This window comes from Panthera onca, chromosome A2 (assembly GCF_046562875.1).
Source record: "Panthera onca isolate mPanOnc1 chromosome A2, mPanOnc1 haplotype 2, whole genome shotgun sequence".
In the NCBI taxonomy this organism is placed as follows: domain Eukaryota; kingdom Metazoa; phylum Chordata; class Mammalia; order Carnivora; family Felidae; genus Panthera; species Panthera onca.
The window spans coordinates 2,234,885-2,257,058 of NC_138340.1; the positions used below are offsets into that span (position 1 = coordinate 2,234,885).

Below are 22,174 nucleotides of genomic sequence, written 5' to 3' on the forward strand. Positions count from 1 at the left end.
TCCACTGTCCTACCTTCTATGCTGCTTCTCCAAGAGACTTCCAGGATGCATCCAGGACTCCGGGTTTGCTTTTATAAATAAGACCTTTCTCCCCGAAGTCTGAGTAAGTGACAATAAACACTTCAGTTGAGTACTTTCAGACCTAGGGTCCGGTTTAGAATATTCACCTGTTGGGGCGCCTGGTTCATTCAGTCAGTTAAGCATCTGACTCTGGTTTCGGCTCAGGTCATGATCTCATGGTTTATGGGATCAATCCCAGCATTGGGCTCTGTGCTGACAGGACAGAGCCTGCTTGGGATTCTCGCTCTCCCTCTCTCTCTGTCCCTCCCCTGCTCACACTTTCTCTCTCTCTCAAAAACAAATAATCGTTTTGAGGCTCCTGGGTAGCTCAGTCGGTTGGGAGCCTGTCTTCGGCTAAGGTCATGATCTCACAGTCCATGGGTTCGAGCCACGTGTCGGGTTCTGTGCTGACAGCTCAGAGCCTGGAGCTGCTTCGGATTCTGTGTCTTCCTCTCTCTCTGCCCCTCCCCCGCTGGCACTCTGTCTCTCTCTCAAAAATAAAAAGTAAAGATTCAAAAAAAAATTAGAGAAACAAATAATTATTTAAAAAAAGAATATTATTCACATAATGTAGAATTGCCAAGCTAAGCTACTTAGTTTTGTATATTTATTCTAAGGTGTCTATATTGTTGCCTGTCAAACTTTTGTGAAAATGATGTACCTAATAATTAGATGATTCCCCATACTTACCATCTCTCTCTGTCTCTTAAGATTTTATTTTTAAGTAATCGCTACACCCAACGTGGGGCTTGAACTCACAACCCTGAGATCAAGAGCTGTGTGCTCTACTGACCGAGCCAGCCGGCCGCCCCTCCGATGCTTATCAGCTTGATAAATACAGACGGGGTGGGAAGTGCTAGAGAGTTTCTCCAGCTTTCCTTCGCGGGGCCCTAACTGGTTTCCACTGCCGTGCACCTTCCCTCTCTAACGTGAGACACAGAACCAAGACACATCCTCCCCAGCACCGAGGGACAAAACCACTAACAACGTAAAGCCGGTCTCTTGGTCAGAAATGCCTTTGAAGAACGATCTTGGGGAGGTCTCATGACCCAGCGCTGATTGTCAACTACACACTCAGAAGGAAAGACACCCTCGGATTCGATACGCCTTCAGCTACTGCTTTACTGTCCCACCAGGAGGAAGAAAGGTTTTCTCCTCTGCCATGAATGGCCTCGCCAGTGGCAGACCGTCACAGCTCAGCCCATGAAAATACACTCCACTTGGAACTCCTGCTTCACGACAATGCGCTGTTATACCAGCCCCTCCTAGAAACCCCCCTCTCCTCTGTAAAAGAGCATTCCTCTCCTTTGTTCTCCAGACACGTCTATACCCTTGCTGAAGCGTTCCTCTACTGAACTGCTAAGAACAGATCAACATTTTTCCTGGCGAAGGAACTGGTCAGTTTTACTTTTAAGATAAACAGTATTTAGTACTATTGCTTCGGAATATGTATGGAAAAAATGACACACTCCAAACATGAGTCACTTCCCCAGCAGATCATATTTGAACATAAAATCTCGGGTAACGAATCAGAAAACACTTATAAAGATGTAAAAGATGGGAAAACCCAGGTAAGATGCTTCCTAAGAAATAATGGGGGGGACTGTTTCACAAAAACTACAGTGCTTTGAACCACGTATTAAAAACAACAGAATTAAGCACTGGGAAAGCACGTGTAACAAAAGTCAGTAAGCATACTGGGTTTCTCTCTTAAGACAGCGGCCAGCTATAGAGGAAAACGCACACAAACTGCCAAATACACTCACAGGTCCTAATTCCAATCACGGAAACATCCAGAAAGAAGAAAGGCAGGGTCAGCACAGCCTCTCCACAATGCAACCAGGGACAGAGGTTTCCTGCATCTGTGGCTACAGCCTTTGGTCTGAGGGAGGCAGGACACAGACCTACCCTGAGATGCTCACCACAGAAATCACGTATGAGGAAAAGCATGGAGGGGCGTCTGGGTGGCTCAGTTGGTGAAGCGTCCAACTCTCAATTTCGATTCAGGTCATGACTTCACGGTTCGTGAGATCGAGCCCTGAAGTCGGGCTCTGTGCTGACAGTGAGGAGCCCCCTTGGGGTTCTGTCTCCCTGTCTCTGCCCCTCCACCACTCACTCTCTCTCTCTCTCAAAAAAAAAAGTAAAATTAACATTTTTAAGAAAAGCATGGAGATGAAGGGGTCACAGGATAAGAGAGCTCGCTAAGCACGACAGCCTCAAGAGACGGCCTCACGGACACAAAGAGTCACAGGGCAACGTAAGGATCCGTGGGGACCGGGAAGCCAAGACGGTCTGTCACGGGACAGCTCGTGGAAGTCTCTGGAACATGCTAACAAGAACTAATGTCAAACTTTTCTTACACGGGGGCTGTTCCAGACGGCAGACCAGAAGCCAGGACAACACGCCGTGACTCGGGCCCACCTGGGTCCCCACGCGTCTGTCCCCTGGCGGCACGGAAGGATGGAGAATCACGGTTCCTCACTGCTGCTCTCCAAGCCCCACACAGCTCCTCTTCTCAGGGCCTTCCTCTCAGAGCCACACAGAGGAGGACCCTGGGACGTACGGCCTCCCGCCTCACAAGGCTCACAACGAAACCCAGCAGAACTAGCCGGACACTACCTTTCCACTTCAAGCCACAAGGTTTCTCTTCTTTTTTTTTTTTTTTTTTTTAAGTTTATGTATTTACTTTGAGAGAGAGAGAGAGAGAGAGAGAGTTGTCAGCACAGAGCCTGACACGGGGCTCAATCCCACGAACCGCAAGCTCATGACCTGAGAGCCGAAATCAAGAGTGGGGCGCTTAACCCACTGAGCCACCCAGGCACCCCCAACAAAGTTTCTCTTCGTAACTCAGTGGGTCATGACTGATGAACAACCGAGCTCAAGGGCGATGAGCGGAGGTCAAACCATGAACACGATCAGAGGAGACTGTCCTCCTCCAGTATCCTTGCGCGTTTACTAACGTCCATGGGGAACACAGGTGGGCACACGGCAGCAACAGCACACGTGGAGACACAACTTTCAATAATAAAGACCGCAAGGAGGGGCAGGGCGGAGTCGGGGAATTCTAGTCTCTGCACCAGAGGACGAGATACACGTACAGACCACTGATCGGCCCCGGGTCCAGAAGACATCGTCGTGGAGACACGTTTGCCATAACTGTATGCGGTTTTCGGATCTGAGATAACAAAATAACGCCCTACAGGTGAGAAGGACACAGTGGGATGCTTCTTAGGCATGCGCTGGAATTAACGCACTTGGGATCCCTGTAAGGAAGAGGCATTTGCAAAGACAAATCCGTATTTACAACAATTAGAAGATGCCGGGGCGGCCTGACCTGCCATGGACAAAATACATGACCTACGATCCTTCCAAGCTTTTCCGACACTTTTCCCATTGAGAAGATTTCTCTCCGTGGTGTTTGCTCATGTTTTAAATATGACCATTAGGGGAGAATGCAGGCTTTGCCACAGGTGCTGTGCTCAGGGCTCGTCCCCAGTGTGTGCGTGCTCACAGGTTCCTGGGATGCCCGAAGGCTTTTCCACGGTTCCTACGTTCTCAGGCTACACTTCGCCGTGTTTTCCTTCACACGTGTCCTCGGTGGGAGGAGGGACGACTGGGGGCTCTCCCACAGTGCCCGGTGTGAGTCGTCACACGCTCCCGCAGGTCTACGGGGCACCGGAAGGCCCCACCAGAGTCCTTAGATTCACCGGCTCACCGTCCACTGTGCAGCCTCACGTGTTCTGGACGGGAGCCGTGACGCCTGAACGTCTTCCCACAGTGCCGACCTTCCAAGGGTCTCTCCCCCCTGTGCGTCCTCCAAGGAAGGAGTAAGCCCGCTACGCTTTCCCACACTCTTTACTCTCCTAGGGTTTCACGCAACTGTATCTCAAATGACTTTGCAAATGCTGGAGCTGCCTGAAAGCTTTCCCACACTACTCGCAAGCGTCACTCCCCAGCGTGCGTTGTTCCGTGTCGAAGGAATGAAGAACGATAGAACGGATTAGGAACGACACTCCGTACTCCCAGATGTTTGACTCAACTGTGGGTTTTCCCGTGCCTTCGAAAGGAGGAGACACGACTGAAGGTTTTTCCACACTCCTTACATTCGTAGGGCCTCTCCCCGGTGTGTGTCCTCACGTGAGCTCGCAGGTTTGCGGGGTATCTGAACGTTTTCCCACAATGCTGACACACGCAGGGTCTCTCCCCAGTATGTATCCGTGCATGTATCTGAAGGTACGAGGACGAATAGAAGGCTTTTCCACACTGCTGGCACTTGAAAGACTTCACTCCACTGTGCTTTCTCAGGTGACTTTGAAGGTAGGCCCGACGAGTGAAGGCTTTTCCACACTCCTGACATTTATAGGGTTTTCCCCCAGTATGCGTTCTCACGTGACTTTGAAGGTAGGTCCGACGAGTGAAGGCTTTCCCACAGAGCCCACACTGAAAAACTCTTTCCCCAGGTTGATTACTGGAGTGACCTTGAGCGTAAGAGAGGCAGCTGTAAACCTTCCCATAGTCTATGCAATCACTGGGCCTCTCCCCGGCGTGAGTTCTCACGTGACACGTAAGACGGGAGTGAAACATAAAGGCACTCCCACACACGCCACACGCATGGACACTCTGTCCACAGGAACCTCGCACGTGACCCTGAAAGGAAGACGTGCAAATGAAAGCTTTTCCACATTTCTTGCACTCTAGAGATATTTTACTACTGAGACTCTTCGCGTACGTCTCCGATGCTCTCCCGGCGTCCTGACCTTCATAGGGTTTCTCTACGAGGCCCGCGTCCACCTGAGTGCTGAGGCTCGCGACACAGCTACAGGCCAGCCCACATTCCTCACAGGGACTAGGTTTGAGTCCTGGGTGAAATCTTCGCAGATTCCCTAGGAAAAAACCACCTGTGAGGGCTTCTCTACACTTAGCGCATTGACAGGGTTTGCCTCCGATGGGATACCCCTGGTGCGCGGTAAGACTTGTAATCGGGTTCAGGGTGCCTCCACGTTGATCTCCTTCGATACGTTCACAGACACTCTCCACGAAAGGACTTCTGTTCAAAACGGGAAGGCACACGGTTAGGGACTAGTGATTAGAAGCGGTCTCTTTATTCACTAATGACCTATTATTGACGTTTGCTAATCCGTGTTGGGACTGCACAGTGGCCACTGTCAATGAACGGGTACGTTTGTGGCACTGTCTCCATGCTTACAAAGTGGTACAAGCTTACTGGTCTGGCTGAGGACTCAAATAGAGTCGTAACATTCAGGGCTTCTTACGTAGAGTTTTCCCTGACCGTGGTTTCCAACTGAATGGGGTTTCAGACGATCAATACGTAGAATGCATTTTCCCCATCAATTACACAATTGTTGCGCTAGGTTTTCAGCTGTTCTTTAATTTCAAGTTCGTCTCACAATCTGCCAACGTCCCCCCCTCCTCCCTGCAAGTGTCACTCACCTCAAACGCCTTTCCTGGGTTTGCAGGTAATCTCCTCTGCTACGAAATGTCTGGTTTTCTCCAAAAACAGACCAGGAATCATTTCTTGCAAATCTTACTATTTTTTCTTCATGAGATGGTTCATCCTCCAAAACATCCCACTGAGGACTTGATCCACTGGTATTAACTCGAATGCAATAATCTGCAACATTTGGTAGCAAAATTTAGTTTGCTGGAAAAGAATTAGTGGATAAAAGAAAGAAAACAGACCGAATGTAGACTTCCATTCATATACTGATCTCAAATGTAAATGAAGTTCATCAGGAAGAAAGGTCAGGTGACCAAGGAAAAATTCTGAGGACCTTGGTAATCTGGGACTTTGGGAATGATAGGAAAACTATCAAATGGCAACTTGTTCACTCAGAAATACTTCAATATAGATGGAGACTAATGCAGAGATCAGTATTTTTAGAAAAGCAAAATAGGAAGGAACTGGGCAAGATACACACATCGACACACTACCTCTGTAACAAAACTACAGAAAGGCTCACCATGTGCATAAGGATGGATGAAAAGTCCAACAGGGAAGCCAGGTAAGTGACAAACACCACCCTTCTCAAACAGACTGCGTCATGTTTCTTTCTTTTTATGAAGTTTAGTTATTTTTAGAGAGAGGGAGAGCACGAGCAGGTGAGCGGCAGAGAGAGAGGGACAGAGAGAATCCCGAGCAGGCTCTGCACTGTCAGCCTGGAGCCCGACACAGCATTCAATCCCACAATCCATGAGATCACGGCCTGGGTCAAAACCGAGAGTCAGATGCTTAACCGACTGAGCCACCCAGGCGCCCCCGAGTCATGTTTCTAATGGATGTGTCCAAACGCCAATCCCTTCTCCAGAACCTGGTCCAACCGAGGGTTGGCCTGTTCTGAAGGCACATAGGCCCTCGGAGGAGGCTGCCTGCACTGCCCCAGCTGCCTCTAGGAGATTAGATGGTGTGTGTGTGGCTGCTGTCCTGCCCCTGAGAAGAGCTCAGCAGGAGGGAGGATTTGAAGGACAACAAGCAATCTGGAAGATGGGCCTGACTTTCGTCTTCAGGGTCATTGATGATGGGTAAGCGCGGGCTTTTTTTTTTTGTTGTTTACTAACCTGTACACCCCACGTGGGGCTCAAACTCATGACCCTGACATCAAGAATCACATGCTCTTCTGACTGAGCCAGCCAGGAGCCCCTGGGCTTTTTTGGGGGGTGGAGAGGGAACCATAATGACCTATGATATTAGTGTCAGGGGTACAACATAGTGATAGGACAGTTCTATACATTACAAAATGCTCACCACGATAAGGGAAATTACCACTGGGCACTATACAAACTACAATATTACTGCCCGTATTCCCTGTGTGGCACTCTTCACTCCCAAGACTTCTTTATTTAATAAGCTCAACTCTGTACTTCTCAATCCCCTTCATCCATTCACCCGTCCCTCCAGCCCCTTCCAACCTCGCAAACACCATGTTGATCTCCTGTTTTTACACCTGTTTCTACTTTTTGTTGTCTGTGCCTCCATTTTGTTGTTTAGATCCCACGTGTGAAGTTACAACACGGTGTTTGTCTTTCCGTCTTATTTACTTGGAATGACACCCTGTAGTCCATCCATGTGGTCATAAATGGCAAGACTTCATCCACTTTATACGGCTGAGCGATGCCCCTTGTATGTAGATACCACATCTTCCCCATCAGTTCATCTGTCGACGGACTCCTGGGTTGCTTCCACATCTTAAATACCATAACTAGTGCCACAGTGAACGTGAGGGCGCACATATCTTTGCGTGTTGGTTTTTTTCCCCTGTGGTCAACTACCCAGAAGTGGAATTACAGACCATGTGGTACTTGTGGTTTAGTTTTTTGTGGAAGCTCCATATGGTTTTCCAACATGGCTGCACCAGTTTACCTTCACACCAACAACGACGGGTTTCCTGGTCTCCACACCCTCACCAATACTTGCTATTTCCTGTCTTTTTGATACTAACCAATCTATCTTCTCTGAGATGATATCGCATTGTGGTTTTGATTTGCATTTCCCTGAGGATTAGTGATACTGAACAGCTTTTTGAATGTCTATTGGCCATCTCAATATCTTCTTCAGGAAAATGTCTGTTGTTGAGTTCCTCTGCCCATTTTATAATCAAAATTTTTTTGGTGTTGAGTTGTAGGAATTACTTATGTTTTAGATACAGACCTTTTATTGGAAATATCATTTGCAAATATCTTCTCCCCTTCCCATAAACAAAGGGTTGCCTTTTCATCATGTTGATAGTTGCCTCACTGCAAAAGCTTTTCAGTTTGATATAGTCCCAATTGTTTCGTGTGGGTTTTTTTTGTGGGTTTTTTTTTTTTTTTTTTTTTTTTTACCCTTCCCTGAGGGACAAGTCCACAAAAATATCACTAAGGCTAATGTCCTTACAGTTTACTGTCTCTGTTTTCTTTCAAGAGGTATATACTTTCAAGTCTTATGTTTAGGTATTTGATCCATATAGTTTACTTTTGTGTAAGCTGTAAGAAAGTGGCCCCGTTTTGTTGTTTTAGTTTATTTATTTTGAGAGTGAGCGAGTATGAGTGGGGGCGGGCCAGAAAGAGAGGGACAGAGAATACCAGCTCGGGGCTTGAACTCACGAACTGTGAAATCACAAACTGAAACCAAGAGTCGGATGCTGAACTGACTGAGCCACCCAGGCACCCCTTCAAGTTTTCACTTAAATTTGTTAGTAAATATGCATTATATTGGTTTCAGGAGTGGAAGCCATCATTTATCACTTATATACAACACCTGGTGCTATCCCATCCCCCGCCCACCTCCGTCCATCAACCCTCGGCTTGTTCTCTATCGTTAAGAGTCTCTTATTGTTTGTTTCCCCCTTTCCATATGTTCATCTGTTTTGTTTCTTAAATTCCACATATGACTCATATCATATGGTATTTGTCTTCCTCTGTCTGACTTATCTCGCTTAGCTTAATACACTCTAGTTCCATCCATGTAGCTGCAAATGACAAGATTTCATCATCATCTTTGGTGGCTGAGTGATATTCCGTTGTGTATATAAACCACATCTTATTTATCCATTCATCGGTCGATGGACATCTGGGCTGCTTCCATAGCTTGGTTATGATAAATAATGCTGCTATAAACATCAGGGTGCGTGTATCCCTTCAGATCTGTATTTCTGAATCCTTTGCGTAAATACCTAGTAGTGCAGTCGCTGGGTTGTAGGGTAGTTCCATCTTCAGTGTTTTGAGCAACCTCCATACTTTTTTCCAGAGTGGCCGCACCACTTTGCATTCCCACCAACAGTGCAGGAGGGTTCCCCTTTCTCCGCACCGTTTCATTCTTTTGGAGGTCGCTGTCCAGTTTTCCCCAACACCATTTACTGAACACAGTCTTTTCCACGTCGTATATTCTGACCTGCTTTGTTGTAGATATTTGGACGATATAAGCATGGCTTTCTTTTTGGGATCTCTATCCTGTTCCCTTCATCTATGTCTGTTTTTGTGCCATACCATACTGTTTTGATTACTAGAGTTTTGCAGTATATTTTCAAATCTGGGATTATCATATCATCAGCTTTGTTACACTTTCCTAAAACTGTTCTGGCTATTTGTTACACTTTCCTAAAACTGTTCTGGCTATCCTAAAATTTTAGGATATTTTGCTCTAGTTCTTTGAAAAAATACTATTTATTGGTAGGTTGGTAGGTACACTAAATTTGTAGGGTGCTTTTTGTAGTACGGACTTTAACTATTAATCCTTCCAATCCATGAGAATACTGTATCTTTCAACTTTTTGTATCATCTTCAATTTCTTTTTTTTTCCATCATAAGGGTACTCTTTAATCCCCATCCCCTACACCCCCCATGCCCCCCACCCACCTCCCCTCTTGTAACCACCAGTTTGTTCTCTATAGTTAAGAATCTGTTTCTTGGTTTGTCTCACCCTCATTTTTTCCCTTTGCTCGTTTGCTTTTGTTTCATGGACTCCACATAGAAGTGGGATCATTTGGTATTTGTCTTTCTCTGACTTATTTCATTTAGTGTAATCTGTCTAGCGCCATCCATGTTGTTGCAAATGGCAAGATTTCATTCTTTTTTATGGCTGGGTAATACTCCATTTGTATATGCACCACTGCTTCTCTATCCATTCATCTAGTGATGGACACTTGGGCTGCTTCCATAGTCTGGCAATTGTAGACAATGCTGCAATAAACACAGGGCTGTGTGTATCCCTCTGAATTAGTTTTTTGTGTGTGTGTGTGTGTTTTGGGGGTAAATATCCAGAAGCGCGATTCCTGGATCATAGGGCAGCTCTATTTTTAATTCTTTGAGGAATCTCCACGCAGTTTTCCGCAATGGCTGCACCAGTTTGCATTCCCACCAACACTGCACGAGGGTTCCTTTCCCCCCACATCCTCACCAACACTTGTTTTCATGTTTTCTCTTTCAGACATGCTGACAGGTGTTAGGGGATATGTCTTTATAGTTTTGATTTGCATTTCCCTGATGAGGAGTGATGCCGAGTCCCTTTCACGTGCCTGTTGGTCATCTGGATGTCTTCTCTGAAGAAGTGTCTCTTCGTGTCTTCTACCCAGTTTTAAAAATTGTTTATTTATTGGGGCACCTGGGTGGCTCAGTTGGTTGAGCTCCCACTTTGGCTCAGGTCATGATGTCATGGTCTGTGGGTTCGAGCCCTGTATTGGGCTCTGTGTTGACAGCTTGGAGGCTGGAGACTCTTGCAGATTCCCTCTCTCTCTTTGCCCATCTGACACTCATGCACTGTCTCTCTCTCTCTCTCTCTCTCTCTCTCTCAAAAATAAATAAACATAAAAAAAAAAAATAGGGGCACCTGAGTTGCTCAGTCGGTTAAGCTTCCGACTTCAGCTCAGGTCATGAGCTCACAGTTGGTGAGTTAGAGCCCCACATTGGGCTCTGTACTGACAGCGCGGAGCCTGGAGCCTGCTTCAGATTCTGTCTCCCTTTCTCTCTGCCCCTCCCCGCTCACGCTCTCTCTCTCTCACAAAAATAAACATTTTTATTTAAAAATAAAAAGTTAAAAAATAAATTTAAGTAAGTTTAAAAAAATTAAAATATCTGGGGCGCCTGGGTGGCGCAGTCGGTTAAGCGTCCGACTTCAGCCAGGTCACGATCTCGCGGTCCGTGAGTTCGAGCCCCGCGTCAGGCTCTGGGCTGATGGCTCGGAGCCTGGAGCCTGTTTCCGATTCTGTGTCTCCCTCTCTCTCTGCCCCTCCCCCGTTCATGCTCTGTCTCTCTCTGTCCCAAAAATAAATAAAAAATGTTGAAAAAAAAAAAAATTAAAATATTAAAAATTAAAAATTTTATTAAAAAAATTTTTTTAAATCAAAAAACTTATTTTTATGGGGCGCCTGGGTGGCTCAGTCAGTTAAGCGTCCAACTTCAGCTCAGGTCACAATCTCATGGTCCGTGAGTTCGAGCCCCGCATCGGGCTCTGGGCTGACGGCTCGGAGCCTGGAGCCTACTTCCGGTTCTGTGTCTCCCTCTCTCTCTGCCCCTCCCCCGTTCATGCTCTGTCTCTCTCTGTTTCAAAAATAAATAAACGTTAAAAAAATTTTTTTTAAAACCTTATTTTTAAAAATATGTTTATATGTATTTAAAAATATGTATTTATTTTGAGAGACAGAGAATGAGACAGCATGAATGGGGGAGGAGCAGAGAGAGGAGAATCCCAAACAGGCTCCTTGCTATCAGCACAGGGCCCAAGGTGGGAATTGATCCCACGAACCGTGAGACCATGACCTGAGCCAAAATCAAGGGTCAGACGCCCAACAACCTGAGCCATCCTGACCATTTTTTATTAGATTGCTTCTTGTGGGGTATTGCATTGTTTCAGTTCTTTATAGATTTTGGATACTAACCCATTATAGGATGTATGATCTCCCATTCCGGAGACTGCCTTTTACTTTTGTTGCTTGTTGCCTTCACCGTGCAGAAGCTTTCTATTTGGATGCCGTTGCAATAGTTTATTTTTGCTTTTATTTTCTTGGCCTCAGGAGGCAGATCTAGAAAAATGTTGCCATAGCCAATGTCTGAGAGAACTGCCTACACTTCCTTCAGGAAGTTTTATGGTTTCAGGTTTCAAATTTAGGTCGTTAATCCACTTTGAGTTTATTTTTGTGTGTGGTGAAGAATGCGGTCTGGTTTCATTCTACATGTGGCTGTCCGGTTTTCCCAGTGCCATTTGTCAAAGAGACTATACTTTTCCCACTGTATGTTCTTTCCTCCTTTGTCAAAGATTAATTGACGAGGTGCCAGAGCGGCTTCGTCAGTTAAACATCTGATTCTTGATTTTGGCTCAGGTCATGACCTCATAGTTGGTGAGTTCAACCCCTGCATCAGGCTCCTTGCTGACAGTGCAGACCCTGCTTGGGATCTACCTCTCCCTCTCTCTCTGCCCCTCCCCTGCACTCAGTCTCGAGCTCTCTCAAGATAAATAAACTTAAAAAAAAAAAAAAAAAAAAAAGGTTAATTGACCATATAATTGTGAGTTTATTTCTAGGTTTTCCGTTCCGCTCAACTGATCTATTTTTGTACCAGTACATCCTGTTTTAATTACTACCATTTTGTAATAGAACTCAAAATTTGGAATTGGAATACCCCCAGTTTCATGTTCCTTTCTCAAGATTGCTTTGGCTTTTGAAGTCTTTTGTAGTTCCATACAAATTTTAGCATTTCGGTGCTACCTGTGTGAAAAATGCTGTTGGAATTTTGACAGGGATTGCATTAAATCTCTACATTGCTTGGGGCACTACAGTCTTTCCATTTCCTTGTGTTGTCTTGAAATTCCTTCATTGGTGTTTTACCATCTTGGGAATACAGCTCTTTCACCTCTTTGGTTGAGCTTATTCCTAGATATTGTATTGGTTTTGGTGCAATTGTAAGAGGGGATTCTTCATTAATTTAACTTTCTGCCGCTTCATTATTAGTCTATAGGAATGCGACAGATTTCTGTACGTTGATTTTGTATCCTGGGGCCGGTGGGGGTCCTCTGGGGGGATGCTGTCGTGTGGCAACTGGTGTTGGCAGCATAGATGCAGAGCATCAGAACTGGCTCCCACAAGCACCTGACCATCCAGGGTGAAGGGGGGCAAGGGAAATGACACCTGCCTACACGTCTGTTCCTGGAGGAAGTTCCCTGAGCCTCCAGTGCGTGTCCTAAAATTAATCAATAAATCTCTATCACATACAACTAAGGTGATTTTCAAAAGGCTGCCCCTATGCTGGACCTTCTGCCAAACGATAGAGCCTAGAGTGAAGCCCTTGTGAGGTTTCACCCCCAAAACTTAAGGCTCATTGATTTTCAAAGGCAGGTGTTATGGGTCCTGGTCTTTCCACTGTAGTCCCCCGGGCCAGGGGTGCATGGTGTGGGGACTGATTCCCCAGCTTCTCGGTAACTGGGATGTCCCGCCCACTTGTGGACAGCCACACTGGGGGTTTGGTTTCCAACCACATCTCCCCCCTGCCTACCCTTTTCCATGTAGCCTTCATGTTAGCTTCGAAAGACCTGTTCCGCCAGTTTTCGAGGCATCGCAGAGTTAGTGGGGGCATCGCAGAGTTAGTGGGAGTACACGTTCCTATTGCCTCAGAGCGTCTGGGAAACGCGGTGAGCTCGGGATCCCCTACTCTGCCGCCTTCCCTCCTCGTTAAGTGAGGATTTAAGTGCAGCAATATTAAGGTGTCCAATGTGTATTCGCCACCGTGTAACTTCCACAGGAGTAAAAACCACAAAACAGCACTCACCAGAGACCGCATTCACATTTATTAAATTAGGGAGTCTCAGACCTTAATCCAGATGAATAGAGCAAGTTAACACATAAGACTTTTCTCGTGGAAAAGCTCTGTGACTCTACGGAGGTTCCATGAAGGTTTGGACCATGTCTACCTCTCCTCCAACGTACTCCCATTCCTCGGCCCCGGTAGGATAGGACAGTTGTAAGAAACATTTGTTGCGTCAAGACGAGGGAAGGGATGGAGTCATGCTTACCCACGGAGGCCAGGTTCTTGCAGGTCTCCAGCATCACATCTCTGTAGAGGTTCCTCTGACTGCTATCCAGCAAAGCCCACTCTTCCGGGGTGAAGTTCACAGCCACATCCACAAAGACCACAGAGTCCTGAAACATACCACACACTCTGTTGCAGCAAAGCTCCATCATCACCTACGTGTGCGGGAGGATAAAGGGTGACAGGCGGGGAGCTGCACTCCATTCCTAGGACCGTGAGTCACACGTGAGTAGGAAGTGACAACACCCAGGCAGACCCACTGCACTGCGCACAGTGACGGGAAGGGCTGGGACTTGAAGCAGAGGGCGATGACAAGAGCTGCCATAGACTTGCACACACCCAACTTACTGGGTTATTTCTACTGGGACACACCTGAGCAGACCAGTTCCGTACAGACTGAAAAGTGAGATATGCACTCGGACAGCACACAAATCGGGAGGACACACGCTTGGCTTGCTCTAAGACGATTATGCCTCGTCAGCTCCAAGAACTGCGACCAGAATGTCAGGATGCTGTGGACACTCAGATTCCAGGGCTGCTTGATGGGAGCAGCTCTCGCCCTGGAAGGAACAAGGGCACGAAGCCTGGTGGAGTCCCCTCTCTTCCGACAGGCAGACACGACCCTTTCCCCGGATTAGTTGGACTCTGGGCACGGACACAGGCCAGGGCCCGGGCGCCTGGCACACCTGGTGTGTAAGACAAGTTCTGGTTCCTGAAGAAACTCAGAAGTCAGCAGGGCCTCTGAAATATATAACCCAGTACCCAGAATTCAAGCAAAAGGGCACCAGAAAGAAAAGTTCCCCGAGAGATTGATCCTAAAAGAGCAAGAGGTGACTTTAACAGAGAGGGAAAAAAACAAAACAAAACACATAATATCTTTTGAGCAAAATCAGAGGACACTGCATCATTGAAATAAAGAGCAGACAACTATGATAAAAATAATCAGAAGTTGCAAAACAAAAGACACGTCCCCAAAACCTAAGGACACAGAACCCCAGCTACATCAGCTACAACAAAGGCAACACCCCTTCGTCTGGGGCTGCAACATGGGTTTGCTAGTCACACAGCTGATACGAGGTTTGTGATCTAAACAGGTTTTTAAAAACTCATGTAACAACAATAAAAAAAGACAGTATAAAGACAAATAATACAACTAAACAATGGACAAAGAACGCGAGTACACATTTCCCCAGGAAGATACACAATGGCCAAAAAGCATATGAAATGATGCTCGATGTCACCAATCATCTGGGATCCATCCACAAAATTTAATTGTGCACAGACACGTCTAACCTACTCTATGAGGCCAGTTTATGGTGATACCAAAACCAGTCATATATAAAATGGATTCTACAACGTGACCAAGCGGGATTTATCTGGGAATAAAATGGTTGGTTCAGCAAGCAAAATAGCAGTCATAAACTTCATGAACAGGAGAGAAACAAAAACCCCATGATCACTTACACACAGAAGAGGTATCTCCTTGAACCCACCGCCCTCTCTTGACAAAAATACTCAGCCAACTAGGAACAGAAAGGAACTTCCTCATCCCGGAAAAGGGGCGGCGGGGAAAAGTCCACACCTAACATTTGCGCACCCAGACACTTCTCCCAAGAACATATGCAAATGGCCAGTGGGTCGATGAAAAGATGCTAGACATTCGTCACGCGGGACACGCGCCTCGAACTACCAGCAGAGGCCCCTTCGCACCCACCACACTGGCTATAAAGACGCCCCGGGAAGCGCTGGCGAGGACGTGAGCAGGGCGCATTCTCCTTCATTCATCCTGCTGCGGATGTAAGAGGGGGCGGCCGCCTTGGAAGAGTCTGGTGGACCCCCAACACGAGCAACGTGGAGTTCCCACCCAACACGGCAGGTCCGCTCCTCGTATCCACCTGCCCCAGACCCGGGAGGACGAGCGCCATCACACACACGCGTGCGCACGCGCTCTGCTCTCCGCGGCACGACTCCCGATCGCCAGCGATGAAAACCACCCAGAAGCCGGGCACCCCTTCCAGGCCGAGTAAAGGCGACACGACTGAAGTGCAGTCAGGAGTCCACAGGGGAAGCTCCCCAACCTGCCGCTCAGGGCCAAGGGCAGACACAACACGGAGAGACGCACCCGCACACCCATAATGCATCACTGCTCATGCAGGAGGAAGGAAGATGATTTCCTCTGGTGGCAACAGCCCAGCCAATGAGAGCCGGTCACAGCCCAGCCAATGAGAGACAGTCACAACCCAGCCAATGAGGGACAACCACGGCTCAGCCAATGAGAGCGAGCCAGGGCTCAGCCAGTGAGAGAGTCACATGTCAGCCAATGAGAGACGACCACAGTCCAGCCAACTAAAAGCCGCTACACCTGGATTCTCCCAGTTTGCTCCAATGGACTTCTAGCTTGGCACAGCCCCTCCCAACGCCCCCTTCTCTTCTAGAAAAGAGCGTTCCTCCCTTTGTTCCTCCCTTTCTCATTCAGACTTGTCTGTGGTTTTCCTGAGGCTAACCTGTCCCAAATTGTAATTCTCTGCTATACCCAGAGACACCCACTTGTTCCTGGAAAAATAACTGACTTCTGTTTTGCCTTTTTTTTTTTTTTTTTTTTTTTTTTGAGAGAGAGAGAGAAAGAGAGCGACCAGGAGCAGGGGACGGGCAGAGAGAGGGAGAGAGAGAGAATCCCAAGCAGGCTCTGCACTGTCAGCACAGAGCCCAACCGGGGGCTTGAACCCATGAACCATGAGAACATGACCTGCCCTGAAATCAAGAGTACCATCATCAACCAACTAAGCCACCCAGACACCCCAAGAACAATACTTCCGGGAGGCCAACAGGACTCCGGGTCTGCTCCACAGGGAGAACTTTCTCCCCGGGGTTGGAACAAGTGCCAATAAACAGTTCAGTGGGCCGCCTTCAGACCCGGGGTCCCGGATTAGGACAAACCATAGAGTTATGCTACTTTTCTTCCATATTTTATTGCCGGTGACTCGTGTGATTCATACAAGTACACGCTCTGCAAGGCTGACACTGCTGATGAACACGGCCTAGACGACAAGTGTCTGACGGCATCTCCCTCCGAACCGTCCCTGTTACTCAGCTGTGGCCTCGACTGGTTTCCGCTGCTCTGCTCGTTCCCTCCAACACGAGCCACGCCAAGCGGGAGACGTCCTTCCTGGCGCTGAGGGACAAATCCACTAAATACAGCAAACCCGCCTCTCACTCCCAGATGCTTCTCAGGAAACACTGAGGTCACACAGAGGAAATGTAGAAATTCGCACACGGAAAGCTCCTTAGGGACGGAGTGGGGGGCCGGCAGGGGGCGCCCTCGCGTCCTGCCCCGTCCTCACAGGGGGCCCCAGCCTCAAGCCCAGCACCCTGCAAGCTCAGCCTGCCTCAGCCGGGACGCCACCTCCCCACCCCCACCCTGCCAGTGCGGAGCCACTGTGCTTCCAGCTCTAGGTTCTTCCACATCCCGTGTTTCCATCCCGGCCCCTCCTGGCCTCTCTAGGAGAGCGTCCCTCTCCTCTGTTCTAGTAACTGCCTGTGGTCCTGTGGTATCTTACACGTCCAGAACTAAATCTCTGCTGTTCCGGAACAGCCTCAGTTTTGGGGGTAAAGTAACTGACAGTTTCAATTTACAAGTTACCAGTAACCAGAACACGTGGCAGCAACAGACAGACGGATAAACACCCTGATCGACAAAGAAATGCACAGACAGGCGCCCCTGACTTTAGCAAGTGGCATCAGCAGAGATGGGGACACTTGGACACATGGGGCCAGGGAAGGCTGGTTATCTAAGGGGTAAAAGGAATCCTAGGGAGCCTGGGTGGCTCAGTCAGCTAAGCCTCCGATTTGGGCTCAGGTCATGATCTAGCAGTTCGTGGGTTCGAGCCCCACGTCGGGCTCTGTGCTGACAGCTCGGAGCCTGGAGCCTGCTTCGGATTCTGCATCTCCCTCTCTCTGCCCCTCCCTTGCTCACACACTCTCTGTCTGTCTCTCAAAAAATTAAACAAACATTAAAAAAAAAAAAAAAAAAAGGAATCCTTTCCCTCGTCCACTTCATGGACAGTAACCAAGACCTGTGGATTTAACCGTCATGGGAACAAGTGGAACACACAGAAAGTTCCAGCACGTGTGATTATGACCTGAGTGAAGGAGGAGTTTTCTCACAGAACAAAAGAAGGTTGTCTGCACAGGAAGAGATGAGGAAGTTCAAGTCCACTGAAAATGTGCAGGGGGTGCCTCGGTGGCCCAGCCTGTTAAGCGTCCGGCTCAAGATTTCAGCTCAGATCATGATCTCAGGGTTGAGGAGATCGGGCCCGGCGTCGGGCTCTGTGCTAGGCCCGCTTGGGATTCCCTCTTTCCCTGCCCCCCCTTCCCTCATGCTCTTTCATTCTCAAAATAAATAAATAACCTTAAAAAAAAAGGGAAATGTGACAGGTCCATCCACGCAGGCAGCACAGAGAAATGACACACCCTGACCTGGACAAAACACAACACGTAGAAATGAAACAGACAAATGTCCACAGGCTGGGAAGGAAACAGAACATCAGGAAGCAGACACGTGAGTTACAGGTGACAACACGCTGGAAACGTTTCCACAGAAGAGGGAACCCACATGTGAGAAACGCTCAGCCCCGGGGGAATCAGATAAACCCATGTGTGACTTCCAGGAGATACGAGTCGCGCCCTCGAGCGGGACAACATAAAGCGGGTAACTCCCACTGCACTGATGGCTGACTCACACGCTGCATCCCCATCACTTAGTAAATTTTAACTTACCCTCAATCTACAATATGCAATTTTCCCCATCATGTAAAAATGGCGATGCATTTACACTTAGAGACATGAAGCCACAAGACAAGCAGGAACTTGAGACCTGGGTCTTTGCTTTGAGCTTCGAGCCCCCTGGGTCATCCGAATGACACAAAGACCCCCTCCCAGCATGGGAAGGAAAACGTGCAGAATCACTGCTTCTACGTGTGCTTGAGATGAAAGAAAGAAAGGAAGTTCTAGGGCACTCTCTGGTTTTAAATAAATGGAAACTGTTGATCCATTTCAGAGAACAGGTGCTTGTTAACTTTAGCCTCATGATAGCAAATCATAAGTCACAACTGAACACAACCCAGTTCAAGGAATTTCTGTGTATCTCAGACCACCATCAATTAACCAGAAGTGGGTCAGGATCACAGTTTTCCAGCTCTGGACCTGCATGGAACCATCACCAGCATTTGGATGAATCCTCTGATCCATGACTCCACCCACCTGCATGAAGGTGTGGAGCCCCCTGCAGATCCCCCCCAACCCTAATGGAGAAGGACAGTTCTGTCCTGAGACACTTTTCCCCAGGGGACGCTCTCTGGATAAAGGCCAGAGTAACCCGAGTCAGCAGGGACAGGAACAGGAACGACCTGACACATTTACCACCCTCTCCCCTGAAGGGGAAGAAAAGAGGCAGAAAGAACTCGGGCATTTTACACCTGCTCAACAAGAGGCTGGCAGAGGACCCGTGCTGAGCTGGACAGGGTGACAGGTCCTGCTCACAGGTGACAGGTGACATGCAGACGCCTACTTGAGCCCTGTGCTCCCTGGAAAACCTCAGTGGAAGGGAAAGGCACTCCCTCCCCCACCCTGTTGGGGTCTGGAAAACAGCAGGCTGCACGAGGGCCCCTCCCCCATCAGACCAGAAGACTCACAGGACGTCCCCCTGTTCACCCAGGACAGGGCCACGCGCAGACCCCCACACCCACACTTTGTGCCTCATCTGTGATCAGCTCAGCTGCTTGTCCCCGTGACCAAGGGGCACAAAATGCTGGCTGGTCCCGCTTTGCTTTGGCTTCTCTCCTTCCTCCAGACCCCTGAATGTGGGCTTGATCTTAGCCTGAGCCACACACAGCCCCTCCTGGGGCCAGGGGACAGGCTGGCCGCAGGGAACCCCAACGTCAGCACCACACCTGCTCATGCCTGGTTTCTTTCCTCCTCTCCTCCCTTCTACACGACTCTTGAGATACTCGCTGGTCTTAGGCTCACAGTGTCCTCCCTGTCGATGTAGCCCCCCGCCCTCCTGCACAGCCCTTGCCCCTAATGCAACAGCCCGCCCCCACCACCGACCTGACCTTAGTGCAACAGCCTCCCTAGCCCCCTGCACAGCCTCTGCCCCTAGTGCAACAGTCCTTCCCCCCTGCAGGGCCCCTGCCCCTAGTGCAACAGTCCCCTCCCCCACCTTTGCAATCATTTTTGTCAATACACGTCTCTCCTTACTCAGTTTGGATTTTTCCTTTGAACCTGGTTTGACCAACTGTCCACCACTGCCCCTTTCCTACCCAAACTTTACCCAGGCCACTGTCCTCCCCACAGGCCCCTGGCTGTGGGTGGCCCACACGCTGAACATCCACTGAGCTGAGGAACGAGGCCCGGGGGACCTGAGCCAATGAGGCCTTCCTCCACCGTAGGGGTGGGATCCTGACACTGGGCCTTCTTGCCCATCCCCCTCTTGCAGAACAGCCAAGGCCGGTTCTGTTTCACTGGAGGCTGAATCTCTGAGGATCCGAGGATCTCTGAGACGGGACCTGGTCCCTGTTGGAACTCCTTTGTAACAAAGTGTCCTCGACAAGCTCGAATTTGGATTTATCTCTCAGGTCCATCGTGAGTTCCCGGACTCCGATTCCCAGGTTTTACTGCCCCCGCACGTGGTGGTCCCCGCCTCCTTCCACCAGCCAGGACTCGGGTGGTCACATGGAAACCCGTGATTGTGACGGGACACGGGCACCCCACCCCATGGCCAAAGACAGAGACTTGGGTCAGGACCTGCGGAACCCACACGAGGAGAGGGGATAGGACGCCGGAACCCCACCCCGCGGCCCACAGATCTCTGGACGGGACCCCCGGGACCCCACGAGGAGAGGGGACAGGACAAAGGAACCTCACCCCGAGGCCCATGGCCGATCTAGGGTTAGGACCGCGGTCCACGGCGGAGATTCGGGTAGAGACTATGAGACCCACACGCGAGGATGGGAGAGAACGCCGGGATCCCATCCGAAGGCCCACAGGGGAAACTCGGGAGAGAACTCGCGGGGAACAGGGAAATAGGGGTCCGCGGTCGCTACAAACCGGTTCAGGCCGGTTGGAACCAGCCCCTCCGCGTCCCGGGCCAGGGACCGGCCACTCACCATCTCGCGGCCGCACACGCAGCTCTCCGGGCGTCCTCCTCTTGATCCCGCGACCCGGCGACTCCGCGGCCCTCACGTGCCCCTCCTCCAACCGAGGAGCTAGCGGACCGGAAAACTGGGTGAGCGCGGGACAAGCGCACACCAGCAGCCACGACTCAGAGCTCACACTCACCGAGCGGGATGGCATCACCCCATCCCCCACCCACCAGGGCCTGATTGGAGTGTTTCCGGACCCGGTAATATAAATGCACCGCGCTATGCGCCCCCAAGCACGGATTGGGCGTTGCTTCAGGCAATGCGACCTGATTGGATGCTGTTCCGAAGATAACTCCCCACCACCTCGATTGGACAGTTCTCCGAGACACCGCACAGCCGCACTGTGATAGGGCAGCCTGAGGCCCTTCACGTTCTGATTGGAGGGTGGTCCCGGCACCGCCCCTGTGGCGCCAGATTGGGCAGATCCCCCAGGCCCCGCCTCTTACGCCCTGAGTGACGGGCCGGCGGTACACACGTGTCTGATCCGCCCGCCCTAAGGTCGGCTCCGGCCGAACGCCCTCCCGGCCGCTGACCCGCCTGCCTCCTCCTTTGTCCCGGGAATCTGACTCGGTTTCTCCGCGGAGCCTCCCTTGTCCCGCGCCGGATCGGAACGAGACAGAGCAGAAGGGCCTGGTGACGGTTGTGTCTGCGGTCGACACGCGGGCGAGGTGACGGTGCCCCTGTCCCATGTTTAAGAACAGTTCAATGACCAGTGATGTCACGGAACAGAAGATAAGGTCTCCCAGCGTTTTGACCTGACTCTTGACACCGCAAGGCCCCGCTCCCACTTCTCTCTGTCCCCAGGTCAACCAAACATGCCCGTGCTCTCAGCCTCCGTGGGACATGGGACCCCTGGGCCCCAGCAGGACACAGCCACAGGTGTGAGATGTTATAGTACTCAGGTGTGCGTTATATTCTGCAAGGAAAATCACCGCAGTTTGTAGTCAGTTCCTGTGAATGTGGAATGTAAAAGCTCTATTTCCCTTCTGCATATGGTACACTGATGTGGCACAGCTCTGTGACCATACAAAAAACAGAGCACTGAGTTTTACTCTTAAAAGTGTGAGCCCCGGGAGCATGGGTGGCTCAGTCCATTAAGCATCTAACTCTTGGTTGGGGCTCAGGTCATGATCTCACCGTTTGTGGGTTCATGGGTTTGCACCCCTAATCCCGCTGGTACTCCCAGTTGGGATCCCTGCCAATGGCATGGTGCCTGCTTGGGATTCTCCCTCCCTCTCTCTGCCTCTTCCTAGCACTCTCTCTCTCAAAGAAAAACACTTAAATAAATTTTAATAAATAAAATAAAACTAAATAAAAATAAATCTTAAAAAAAGTGTGAGCTATGGTATGTGAATTACAGCTCCATTTTTTCAAACAGATTTAAAGTTCAAAACAGCCGGGCG

The 22,174-nt window shown here is 49.4% G+C and overlaps 1 protein-coding gene across 1 annotated transcript; it reads right to left on the reverse strand.

Annotated features, from left to right (window-relative positions):
• Window positions 1-2,733: 2,733 nt before the first annotated feature.
• On the reverse strand, window positions 2,734-21,084 carry LOC144615761 (zinc finger protein 77-like). The gene is made up of 4 exons (XM_078443653.2): window positions 20,736-21,084; window positions 13,556-13,682; window positions 5,512-5,692; window positions 2,734-5,107 (listed from the first exon to the last, which is right to left on the reverse strand). Exons 1-4 carry the CDS (start codon window positions 20,736-20,738, stop codon window positions 4,096-4,098), a joined length of 1,323 nt encoding a protein of 440 aa, XP_078299779.1. The 5' UTR covers window positions 20,739-21,084; the 3' UTR covers window positions 2,734-4,095.
• Between the last annotated feature and the right edge of the window lie 1,090 nt (window positions 21,085-22,174).

What these genes read in the sequence shown, in the direction of transcription:
- LOC144615761 (XM_078443653.2), bottom strand. An exon ending in CAAGAACCTGGCCTCCGTGG is followed by an intron (nt 5,693 to 13,555) that starts GTAAGCATGACT and finishes CAAATGTTGCAG; the next exon opens with ATTATTGCATTCGAGTTAAT. An exon ending in ACCCAGGAAAGGCGTTTGAG is followed by an intron (nt 5,108 to 5,511) that starts GTGAGTGACACT and finishes CGTTTTGAACAG; the next exon opens with AAGTCCTTTCGTGGAGAGTG.